Consider the following 13,713-nt stretch of genomic DNA (forward strand, 5'->3'; position numbering starts at 1 on the left):
TTTCTTGCTTCATAAGTGACACACACATGTAATAAACACACACACATACGCACCCACATCATTTTAAAACAACACACACACACACACACACACATACGCACCCACATCCATTTAAAACAACACACACACACACACACACACACACACACACATGTTAAAGTACGAAGTCGAATGTTTTCGAGAATAAATTTATTTATGCTCGCTCCGCTCCCAGACCAGTATTTATCTTTTTCATGTTATCTTGCCAAGTTCCGAATAATTCCAATATATATATATAAGAATTAAGTGATTCAAATAAATTCCTTGTTGTATTCGTAAAAACGGTTTTAAAAAATCATTATCATAAAAAAAAACCTAGCCACTTATTTAAAAAAAACAAGAAAAGCTACTAGCCATTTATATAAAAACAAACTAGCCATTATTTTAAAAAACCTAGACACTCTGCATTTTTACTATGCATATATTAACTCTGTCTGGTAAAAATTTAAAACACATTATTTCCAGCACACCCATTCTTGGATCAAGTTTAAACTTTATAGTTTACAGAATTATTTATTGGATCTAACCAAACATGAACCAATTAAAAATTAACCATTAAGTCAATTAATTATTGGGTTTCTGTTCAGGACTTTTGCAAGAGCTCTCACCCAAATGAAGTTTGATGAGGATGATGAAGATGATTACTTATAATAATAATACTTATTAATTATCTTGTTTGATATAAAAAAAGGAAATAAGTTCTAAATTTGAAAGATATAGTTGTAAATATGGAGCTCTTTTGCTTAGATAAGATTTTTTTAAAAGTATTTTTATATTTTGCTAGTTTATTAAACTACTTTGTAAGAGCTCTAACTTGCTCAGTTTCACTACGAAACCAGAACAAATGAAACCAAATGTCAAGGACTCTAGAGGCCAGCGGTTAACGCTCATGTGAAGTGGCACTAGAGAGTGCCATCCTGGTACTGCAAGTCTGCATGCGCTAACAACATCCGGCCAAGTCAAGTCACTGACCCAAAGATACCACCCCTTAAAGAGAGATAAAAAGAGGAAGTCCTTGATCTGGAAACCACTGCGCAGCGTATCTCAGATATACTGCTAGTTTTTTAGCCCCTCCCCCCCCCCTTCCATAAAAATATAGCTAATGTTAGATAAAGAATTATTTATTTGCTTAACTTAATACTACAAGATAAATCATGTATATAGTCTAGCTGTTTTTTTTTCATTCAAATAGTGACCTTGCTATCAGATACAGAATTAGTTATTAGGCAATTACTCTTATAGTTTATCACATACAACTGATTGTAGTCCATCACAGATATTATAGATCAATAAGACTAAGAATAAATAATAGTTAGCATTGTTGTTATAAATACTGTTTCAAAAATGAAATACTGTGAAGGAGATCAAAACTCAAGTCTCCTCTATCAAAGCAACTGTTTCTTCTGCCAAAGCTACTGTTTCTTCTGCCAAAGCTACTGTTTTTTTTACCAAAGCAACTTTTCTTCTACTAAAGCAACTGTTTCTTTTACCAAGGCAATTATTTATTCTACCAAAGCAAATGTTTCTAAGCAACTATTTCTTTTACCAAAGCAAATGTTTCTTCTACTAAAGCAATTATTTCTTCTACCAAAGCAACTGTTTCTAAGCAACTATTTCTTCTACCAAAGCAACTATTTCTTCTACCAAAGCAACTGTTTCTTCTACCAAAGCAACTGTTTCTTCTACCAAAGCAACTATTTCTTCTACCAAAGCAACAGTTTCTTCTACCAAAGCAACTGTTTCTTCTACCAAAGCAACTATTTCTTCTACCAAAGCAACTATTTCTTCTAACAAAGCAACTATTTCTTCTACCAAAGCAACTGTTTCTTCTACCAAAACAATTATTTCTTCTACCAAAGCAACTGTTTCTTCTACCAAAACAACTATTTCTTCTACCAAAACAACTATTTCTTCTACCAAAGCAACTGTTTCTTCTACCAAAGCAACTATTTCTTCTACCAAAGCAACAATTTCTTCTACCAAAGCAACTATTTCTTCTACCAAAGCAACTGTTTCTTTCACCAAAGCAATTGTTTATTCTACCAAAGCAACTGTTTCTTCTTTAGATGTAACATAGAGTCAGGCGTCCATCAGTTTGTGAATGTGTATTTTCACCCTTGCGCCATCACTATGTGATTCCAAAAGCCCCAGGTCATCTTTGCATCCAGATCTAAGTATTTCTCTACAACATTAGCGGCGTCCCAATGAAACAAATTTCGACTCTCCCCCCCCCCCTTCTCCTAGAGCACACGTACAAGACGAATACAGTGTATTGATCGGACTGTCTGTCACTGGGAGACTTACTCCGCATTTTGTTCATTTCGCAATGTAAGTCTAGAACAGAAATGAATGGCCACCCTCTGACAACCAAACTACACCCCAAGTACGAAATAACAATATCGATTGGTGAATATATTTTTGATAGCGTTCCCCTGACAATACTCATACTGAAAGCACAAGTTTGTATTTTGATAATGTCTCTCCTCCTTTCTCCTTTCACTCAACGTGAACTAATAAATAAAAAAAAAACTTTCAACCCCTCCATTCAGACTCAGATAAACGTAACATTCAACGAAAAGGATGATCTCTAATGGGAAAGAATAAAATTCCATCTATTTGATTACTTCACTTTTTATGTGTCTCTTAAATCAGAGGTTCTAAAATTGTGTCCTGGCATAGCTCCCCTACCAGTCTGAATAGGGCTATATATTGGTCTGTGGGCTCAACTGAAGGCGGCCAGCAAAGTGTCTCAAACGTCTTCCTGTTAATATTATTTCCGGATAAATAATTTCAAATGTACCAGCTCCAATATCTGTGATCTCCAAATGTTGGAATTACTTGTTCTGTTCTAGATATAAGAACATTTCCCTTTGCAACTTTTCATCTGATTAAAGAGTCTAATCCTTGATATACAACAGCGGTCAGAGGTTGGGCATCTGTGATCGCCTGATGCTCCAGCATCCCCCCTTCTTTCTACTTCTGGTGTGTACACCCTCTGCAATCCAAGACCCTTCCTTCCTGCTTGCTCTCCATGTGGATCTATCCTGTACTTCTTTCTCTAAACTGTTGGTGTCGATTCTAAAGAGCTTGATATCATCAGTATAACTTAGAAGTGGATGACCTGCAATTCTCTTGCCATAGATCACCTTGCAAAATTTTTTTAAGGGTGTCTTGTGCGGGTTACTTGACAATAAAAGAAATGCCCTTATTAATATGGGTTACATATGAACAGAATGTCAACTCAGACTTTAAAGCAAAACTCTGGGATACGTATGGCGTATTTCCTGTTTGAAAGCGTTCAGATGTGCTTTTAGTTATAGTCCAGGGGTACACAACCTTTTTCGGCATGCGGGCCGAATCTCCGACACGTGCCGCCTCACCGCAAAAAGTCTTCAAGCCTGTGAGGCTTCAGTGTTCACTGCGGGCAGAAGTTTCGAGGCCGAATATGGCCCGCAGGCGGTAGTTTGGGTAACACTGGAGTAGAGCATGGCCTCATGTCTGATGTGCTGTCTGCTTTATGCCTTCAGACATGCTGCAATTGAAAGACTATAACTTCAGTTTTTACATCAGAGACGTTAGATTGAACAAAGAGAGCGTCCTCTTTGGTTATGTTATAACTGTCTACAAGAATATAGAGATATTTCTTTTTATATTCTGTTTACTACGTTAAGAAAGCAGCTTTATGTCTCTAGTTGCTTTTTTTTTTCTCTTTCTGTTGAGTTTTTGACTATTTTTATTTCCAGCCTAGACGATAGGATGATAAGAGAGATGAAAGTCATAACAGACAGAGATAACAAGAAAAGTGAACACGTTTTTCTAATATAGAGTCTCAGTTTTTTTCCTAATTTCACTTTAAAGTGTACAAAAAATGTTGCTTTTTTTTTTTGGGTGGGGGATGGGGTAAGTTTTTTTTTGTTTTGGGGAAAATATATCCTTAAAAAAAAAGAAAAAAAAAACAGGATATTAAAGACAAGACTCAAGACAGGTTATAAAAATAATGTGGAATATTATTCTATGAAATAACAAAGAAAACGTAAAAGTTGTTCGATAATAAACCCAAAACAACTTAGGTCTAGATGTCACCAGAACATGGACATGTTTGCTTGGGAACATTCTATGATGGTCGTTAGTTCAAGAGTGAAATAAGACGATAACAGAATCTAGAAAGTCGCTTTGCAGCTAAGAAAAGTTTTTAATAGTTTTAGAATACACTACCCCCTCCCCTTTTTTTTTTTTTTTCAAAATTTGACGGCGGTCAGGGTCGAATTAGGAAACCCTGACAAAGCTTATTGAAGGGGACTAACTCCACGCTTACAACTTTATCACTCAATAATGTAGAAGTTATTTCCCCATTTCGATATCAGACAAAATAATTAATTATCAATAATTATTTGACTAATAGGTCAACTTTTTTTTATTAGCTCATGTTTTGTTAAGTACAATAAATTATTGTTTCCACTTGATCCGAGAATGAGTGGTGGGAGAAATAACGTGCACAATTATTCAAAGGGACAAAACCGGACATATTTAACCATATCTGTGAATACTGAAGGATTAATTAATTTCCATTGTTGGTATTAGACACAATAATTAATCACCAGTTAATTACTAAATTATTTATTGACTTAAATTTCTTTATTGATTCGTGTATTCTGTACGCCAATGAATAATTTGTGCAAAGTTTCAACTTGATCCGAGAATGGATGTGGGGGAAATATTTCCTCAATTTTTTTTTGACCTGGCAAGCAGACAGAGTGAGTTGATATAAGCTTTTTGAAAATTATTGAAAAGATAAGCTCGTGACAATAAAATATTCCCCCCCCCACACACACACACACTAGCTCTAGGTTTATGTGTTATTTCATAAATTATGTGCTACTTTAAAATCCAGCTAGCGCCAAGACTTAGATATTTATTACATCAGTTTATTCTGTAACCAGTATAATAATTAGGCTTGTCTTCGAGTCCGAAGATTAATGAGGAATGCAGTGTAATGTACATTGTATAGGAAGGTTATTGTTAAGTGGTAGGTGTACTAGATGGTTGCCGCAGACACAATCTACGTTAAAGGTGTAAAAATTAACGTGCATACAAATCTAACAAAAAGCATGAAATCCTCTTTTATGAATAAAATAAACTTCTTTACAATTCTTCTATTCAGCTTGCAAATTCTTCATGGGAAGAAGAAACAAAAAACTGCCTGGACACGGTTTCCGAAAACGGCTTTAACAATTTTCCTACACATTTTACAGTTTGTGTATATCTTGAAGACAAGAACTATAAGCTAAATGGCAACAAAGGGAAAAGTCTGGTTTTGCCGTTATAATAATTTGAAATATGACAATCTAATAATTAAATTTGGTTTGGAGGTCTAGACAATCTTTATCTTGAGCACGCATACGTCAGCGGGTATTCCCGCATGACTTCATTAAAGAGTGAAATAGGCCTAAATAAATAGACATTCAGAAACATTTTGCGCACCATCTTCTAAGCCTGGATCTATCGGCCGTTTCATTAGAATTTTATATACTCTGAGCACATTCGTTTGACCAGGAATTTTTTTTTCGAGAGAGGGAGATTGAGAAGAGATTTTTTAAAAATAATTTTTAATCTGCTATTCAATAAGTGCAAAATAATCGCTCTTCCCCAGATTGGTCAGCTGTATAAAGATGAAATGTCTTTTCAATTGTGCTAATACCATAGACTCTACATTTGCAAACGTCTTTCAATATCAGTGTCGAAATGTAAAAACTACAAACTAAGATCTGAAATGATTTCGAAGATATCTCTCAACTAACTCACTTCTCTCGTTCGTTCTCGACACTCGCTATTCACTGTTCTTGCTTTCTCCATCTTCAATCAAAGCAGCCTGCATATATAACATCATTCAAGTCACCGACCACGCTCCATAACATCTTTTCACACTCCTCAATTAAAATTCAACTCTCGGCCAGGGATGGATCACGTCCAAGGAAAACTTGCAAACGATTGGCCCTGACTTGGGACAATGATGACATCATCACACAGGAACCAGGGAGAATGTGTGACCCTCTGAGACTTTAACAAACGACAAAGTAAGAAACATTAAGATCGACGATTCTCTACGAGCAAGGTTTCAGAACCTCTGCATTAAGCAGACATCATATTTTTCACGGCCCTATAAACACCATTTAATCATCCATCCATCCCAATGGCGCTACGGCCCATGGAGGGCCCTAGCCTGCTTTAGCACATCGCTCCATTCTGATCTGTTCTGTGCTTTACTTCTCTATGCACAGACGTTTAGTTGTTGTAGATCTGCCTCTAGGTAATCAAGCCACCGTACTCGAGGTCTGCCTTTGGGGGGCCTGCCTATTGGTTTTTGCTCCTCTGCTCTCTGGCATTCTTTCGAGGTGACCTGCCCCCCAACGTCATCTGTTCCCTTTAATTTCCGTCACTATGGAGGAGTCTCCAGTTAGTCAAGATTTTAGAGAAAAAGAAAATCCCAAAGGACAATGAGCTGGCTGATAATGACATTACAGCCTAAACCTTGACTATATTTATAAATGTTTAAAAGCACAAAATTTAGGGATTTATCATTTCAATAGGACTAATGGTTACTGTCATTAAGAAGATATTAAAATCTTGTTTATAACTTCATTTCTGACAGAAATAATTGTTTAACTCACAGGATGACTATACTGAAATGTTCAACAATTGTTTACGATAAAGAAAAAAATTTGAACAGCAAAAGGAGTGGAATTAAAAAATAATAAAACACTATTAAAATATATTATGTTTATGTATCACATTTAAGCATTACTTTTTATGCTCTACACATTTGAATAACACTGCTGAGAAACGTGTATGAAATCAGGGCAGGAGTAAGATAATTGGAGGCCCTAGGCAAAGTGAATTTAGAGGCCCCAAATGAAATAGAAAAATAAAAAATGATCAGCAAAAAAAAACTAAAATTATGCAATTTATAAAAAAAAAATGTAGTGTACTCCAACGATAACATTGAGTACAAGTTTCGCTATTTCTTCTCTAAAAAATTGTTTTGATTACTGTGCGAGGCTCTCACCAATCAGAGGCCCTAGGCGGCTGCCTAGTTTGTCTATGTCCTGATGAAATACATCGATAGTAGACATTTCCTATTGGTGTACTAAAATTCTCTCAAACCCAATAACCTTCTTTTTCCTCCACTAATAGATCTACAGGAAATAAAAACAAATAGGGACATCAGGTGTGGGTGGTGGGAGCAGGAGGGAGGGAGACAACAGTATAATGGAATTCATGAACTGAACTGATCAAGTTCTATCCTCACGGTAGCCGTCTCGAAGGCGTCATTAGAGCCCATGTTACGTAGCGCTAACCGTTATATTTCTTTCGTGAGAAGGCAGACATACGTTGTTATTATGTACTAAATGTACTTTCTCATGTTAAAGAAAAGGAGGGGTGGGGTGAGGAGTGTGCAGAAAAAAAAAAGGCCGAGGAAGATGATTTAGTACAGCATCAACTCGGCAACTCAAGCGTTCGCAGTAGATAGAAGTTGTCGGAAAGCTATTGATCCATTCCTTAAGGGGATCGCAGGAATCAATAAAAAGCCGGTTGTAGATGGGAAGGGGGGGGGGACACGAAGCCAGGCTGTGGGCACTCTTCCAAAATAATGCAACAAGATGGGAGACGATTAGGCCACTGGTCAAAAGTCCGAGCACATTCACACATACGCTTGCACGCGCCCACCTCCGCACGCGCACGCTCTAGCCCCCCTTATGATGATGTGACTTCGCAACAGGGCCCTGGGTTTTAGACGCCGGATACACTTAGGATAATGATTCTCTTCTTGCAGACGATAAACAGCACGGACAAAGAATAGACAACCCCGGACAAACAAGGGCAATTTACTGCCCGAACAAAACAACACTGATCAATGCCGGCAAGTGGGAGATAGTTTGATTAGAAAATACATTAAACAGTGGACTCATTGAAGAACAAAAATATACTACAATGGGGAGAATGAAAGAGACTAAAACTCTGAGATTTTTAGGATTCTTAAGTGGTAATCTTCTTGAACAGATCTAAAAGCCGTTCCATTGTGTATTTAGTGTATAAGTCTACATTGTTTGTGTGCTTATTGTAGATCTAAAGCCCATTGTTTTTTTTTTGTTTATTTATTGTTTTTTTTTGTGTGAGTAGGGCGTAGGCCTACACTATTCTATTATGTTTATCGGACATTGCTATACTAATGCTAGTACCACGATGTTACTTTGGAGAGAGCTTTGTATTGTCTCCACAATCATATGACATACGCCGATTCGGAGGTGCCTATAATTGGATACAACACACTACTAGGATACGCTGAAGAAAGTAAGCGTGGAGTATGAGTTTGATGCCTTCAAACTCAGAGCAATAATTAAATAATCCAAAGTAGAAAATGTTGAATAGAGTAGTGGGAAAAAAAAACGCAGTAAAGATACAAGCGCACAAACATAGGCCTAATCCAATTGTGGAGAAACACATTAAATAATCCACATTGAATAATGAATGCTGACTAGCGACTGACTGACCCGTAGTTGGCTATACGCTCTTTAAATACTACCGTACCTCGATTTTTCGTAGGTTTTACCAGCTTATACCTGGATGCCCCACCTCATATTTATGCAAATCAAGGCTATCTGGAAGGGTCTTATTTCCCACGCACAAGTAACGTGACCTAAATAATGACTGTTGACTTCATACTGGTCAGTTGATTGTGTGCTGTCAAGTGCGACATAATACACTTACATGTAACAGCTAGTAACACAGTGATTGTAATCGAATTACAAGTCCCTTTATCGGGATAAAGTTATCTAATCTTGTCTTATACCCATCTTCCAAGAAGTACAAACAACACAATAATTTGACGTTTTATAACATTCTACTTATTTCAAACAATTGTCAATATTAAAATTTAGAGTCTCGACTAAATAATTGCAAGGAACCAACCCAAAAACTCAATGGCTAATGAGCCCTAATTCAATAATTGCCTTGATCAAAATAATAATAAAAATTATGATCGATAATCACAAATCACAGCATACTATCGATATTAAAATCTGCATCTCCATACTTGAGGGTTTTTTTTTTTGTTCTTTTGTTCTATCAATAAATAAATAACAACAACAAATGAGATAGCAACAGACCCATGCTTGTGTATCTAAAAAAAGAAATGGGAAGATTTTATGAATATTTCAACGAAACAATACTTTATTGAATTAGACAGATTGCAAGCCTAAAAACAAAATCGGCCTTTGAGGAAAAATTAAATAACAAAAAATAAAAACAAACTAGAAAGGCTTTTAATTACTGGAATGGATTGGAGTTTTATCCTTTGTGCCAATCAACAATGTGTGTGTGTGTGTGTGCAAATCTCTTTCAGATCACGTGTTCGTTACATTCCATTGTCGAGTGTTCTGAGAAAAGTTTTACCTTCTCTGTAAAGTGGGTACACTTCTTTTCTATCTTTCTATTTTTTTAAATCTTTTACTAATTTTCTCTTTTGCGTAATATTCTTCTTTATTTTTCTAGCCTTCTGTCTATCTGTTTTCCCTCTTCCGTCGTCTGGTGGAACTTTGTAGGAGCGTCGATGTTGTCGTCCAGTAGTTCCCAAACTTTTTCCTTAGCGGAAAAATTCGTACATTCTGAATATTTATTGGAACACTTTGCTTATTTTATAAAGAGGTTAATTCACGTGGTGGCCTACTGGTTAATTATTTCAGTAGTTCGTGGAACACCTATTCAGTCCTCGCGGAACACTAGGGTTCCGAGGAACACAGTTTGGAAAACACTGTTGTAGTCTGCTCAGAAGGCCAGCCGACAAGGGAAAATTTCTTTTCCTTGTTTCCAATCCCCAGTTCAATAGTTTAAAACATTCTTCTGGAATTGTCTTCAATGTTTTACAATTAGTTTCCTTAACCACAGATCGAGCGTATCTTGTGTATCCTTTCCAGGGATACCTAATTTAAAAAAATATATTTTTAATACTAAGAGAATCCTGTAAATGCATATTTTATTGATTTCAGCACAGTGCGTATACGTAACACATAGCCTAATTGTTAAGATTTTATTAGCTAATTGTCGTCTAAGGCAAAAGGGGAAGCTAAGAAAGAGCAAGAGATCATAATTGCGACCACGACAGGTAGAGTTAATCAGACACTCAGTCTGTCTGTCTGTCTATTTCTTTAATTGATTTAAAAAAAAAAACATTCCTTTAGCCAAAAATGTTCAAACTTGATCAACTTAAAACTGACATTCATGACACAACCACGAAGTAAGTCCAGAAGCCACTGGAAATCATGTCGGGGGCTCAAGTCTGACGAAGCGGATGGTACAAAGCCTATAGGAACCCTACTTAGAATAAATGTTGGGTTATCTTCTCTTTATCTTATAGAAGCCCTTCAGATGGGGCGCTGACTGGGGAATGATGAGGTGCTGACTGGAGAATTATGGGTCGGGAGGGAAGATTAAAAAAGAAAGTATATTTGGTACGATACTGGGTTTAGTTATGTAGTGGTTTGTAAGTAGAGTTTATGTAGTGTTTTAATATTTTTATTGGGAGTTGTACCAGTTTATGTTGTGATCTATATTCTATGTTTTAGAATGGTACTATTAATATTTTATTTATGTTCGTATTATCCTAACTATCTCCTTAATTTAGAATCTGTAAAATAATAAAAAGTATATATTATTTTAAAAATTGTACAGCCGTTTTCCTGTAGATAGAACAAATGTTCCTTACATTAGAGAAAATATCATTTTAGTTCTAGGTCCCAGACTTTAATTCAATTTATAAAAGGACAAAATAATTATTCACTCCATCGACACTCAAGATCGCCTGTCTCCAGTTGTAATGATATACTGGAGTTATTTGGATGTCGTGTCTAGTTGAAACTGTAGCCAATACTAGCAGAAACATCAAGCCTAGTGTAGATCCAGCTTTATAATATTTAGTACATCTAGTTTTCAATATAACAAAACTATACGGTCGATCAGCATTTCAACTTTCTCTCGCTCTCTCACTCTCGTCTCTCTCTCTCTCTCTCAACGTGCCTCTGACGTCATTCCACTATTTGCGTCATCAGATTAAAAAAAAAAAAAATGATATTTCCGCCGTGCTGTACCATTAATATCCAGATAGATCTGGATATTTAATAATTACAATTAATCTTTATACACTCCAAAATATGCTAAACGAAAAGGTTGAAAAGGGAAGGGGGTAGAAGTATCTATGTGGAGGCTATCGTGACAGCTTTTTAAATGTAGTTTATAAAAATATTGTATGACTTCGAACTGGAGGGCACAAGCCTCCTCAAGTAAACTCATTAACCACTGTGCTTATGAAGTGATGATGAAAATAGAAAGTTTCATGGCTATTTATTGTTTTTTTCATCTGTCAAGTACTATTTCTTTGCCTTGTTCGATACCAAACAAAATAATTAATTACCAATAATTAACTAACTAATTGGTTAATTTTTTATCTTGAATCTTGTTTTTTTTCAGGTAATTGAAATAATTGTGCAAAATTTCTACTTGATATGAGATTGTGTGTGGGAGAAATAACGTGAACGAAAATTGTACCAGACAGACAGACAGGGTGAGTTTATATAAGCTTGTAGAAAACACATTACAAGAGATATTTAGATCTAGACCTGCAGCCTGGCCGCAATATTTATTTATAGAACTTTGACCTCTTACCTTTAACGATTTCGACGACGTCACTTCCGTTTAGCCTGGCCCTCCAAATGGAACGCACGTTGACATCTGTGTTGGACCAAAAGAGAAGCTCCTTATCCGTGTCCACCGCTAGCCCGACTATCTTCCCGCCAGGCTGTAAACAGAGACAAGAAATGGCGTGACGGCGAAGTGGGACAGGGAACTAGATCAAGGAGACACCTTTTAAATAACATCCGTCGGAAGAGATGAGTGAATCAAGGCTACTAGGAACATGCAATGAGGTAAGTGACCTAGAGCGGTTTAAGAATAAAATTAAGAAAGAAAACAATCTCTCTCAGGATTTTTTTTAAAAAGAAACTCTTAGCGTCAATCGGGAGCTTATATTCTGCTTTACCACTTCCAGATCTCTGTCTCTTGCGTCAACGAAGCATTCTGTCATAATGAGTGTTAATGTCATGGATGTTACAAAGCTTATATCAACTCTGTTACAGATTGTGTACACGTTATTTCCCCACTTGACGTTCTCGGAGGAAGTTGAAACTTCACACAATTATTGACTGTATCTAACAATCATAAATCAATTTTTTTTTAAATTAACCAAATGGGAAATAAATTATTTTGTTTGAGATCGAAAAAGGAAATAAATCATTCAGTAATGAGATAAATGCTTATGAGTGTGTAGTTTTTCCCCCAGGGTAAGCCTTTTTAAAAGTATCTCTTTTTTACTTTGCTTGTTTTAGTTGTATAAACAATGAGCAAGCTAATTTTAGGGAAGACAATAAGAGGGATGAGTCAGTAAGTTTCAAGCATCGTGTCAAGTCTACTTTTGTGAATCTATTATTCCAATTAAGTTCTATTGTATTTTAACAGCCAGTGTTCAATCTTGCAATGATTTCTACTTGAAGAATTTTTTTTTCGTAAAGAAGAATGTTATTAGTACTTCACAGTGCCGACACTTTAGAATATTACATCATCGCATTCAACTTCTGAATAAATTAACATAATCACCGCTTCCAGATGCAATAGCAGTGTAACTTGTGGTCTAAACGTATGAAGCTATTCAGAGAATATCGTTTTTGAATGTGTCTGTCTGGCTAAAAGTTTGTACACGTTAATTCTCCCACACCCAATCTCATATCAAGTTGAATTATTCATTGTACCGGACAAGACATGAATCAATTAAAAAATTAACCAATTAGTTTATTAATTATTGGTGATTAATTATTCTGTTTAATATCGAAATAAAGGGGAATAAACACTTCTTAATGAAATATGTGGATGTATATATGGATTTAATCCCTACTTACCATTCTTGGATCAAAGTGAAATTTTGCATAATTATTCATATTAGATGGCGATACACGAATCAATTAAAAATTAACCAATTAGTTAATTTAATCAATTAGTACTAATTAATTGATCTTTGTTTTATATAGAAGAAAGGTTGCTAAATCCTGCAATTTTCAGATAAATGGCAGGAATTAGCGGATCCTTCCCTTAGATAAGCTTTGATTTTAAAAAAGTATCCGTTTTCTATTGCTTGTTTTATCTTATCTTATATAATACAGACGTTACTTCAAATAAAAGTTCTTTTCTCTATACCTGCATTCTCTGTAAGTTTCGATTTGATGTTGATAAATTACAAAATAAATATAAATAGTTCGAACGTCAAGGAACAAATTAACTTTTTATTATGCACCGAATTTCTCTTCTACTGAAGTTGCCTAGTTATCAAATTATCACCTTTGCTCTAAGACGTGCTATCGTCTGCAGTACTTAACGCAGGAGATGAAGACGTCAGCCTGTAGCTGAAACACAAGGCGAGAGCCACAAATTACCTCACTAAAACAATTCCAACAGATGGGTTTCCTAGTAGCGAGAGCTTACGGTAACCGTACCCTTTCCCCAGAAATAACATTTGTTTTATGTTTTTTTGTTTTTTTTTGTCTCCGGTATGAGAGATAACTCTTATGTGATATG

General features: G+C 35.8%; 1 protein-coding gene across 3 annotated transcripts in view; it reads right to left on the minus strand.

Moving 5' to 3' along the window:
• Positions 1-13,713, minus strand: part of LOC106050406 (uncharacterized) — a 102,967-nt gene that overhangs the window by 46,923 nt on the left and 42,331 nt on the right. For all 3 annotated transcript variants that reach the window (XM_056036003.1, XM_056036001.1, XM_056036002.1), the window contains exon 4: positions 11,755-11,887. In XM_056036003.1, the coding sequence (XP_055891978.1) occupies positions 11,755-11,887 (133 nt within the window). The remainder of the gene's footprint in view (positions 1-11,754; positions 11,888-13,713) is intronic.

The sequence above is a fragment of the Biomphalaria glabrata genome, chromosome 7, assembly GCF_947242115.1.
Source record: "Biomphalaria glabrata chromosome 7, xgBioGlab47.1, whole genome shotgun sequence".
NCBI classification, from domain to species: Eukaryota; Metazoa; Mollusca; class Gastropoda; family Planorbidae; genus Biomphalaria; species Biomphalaria glabrata.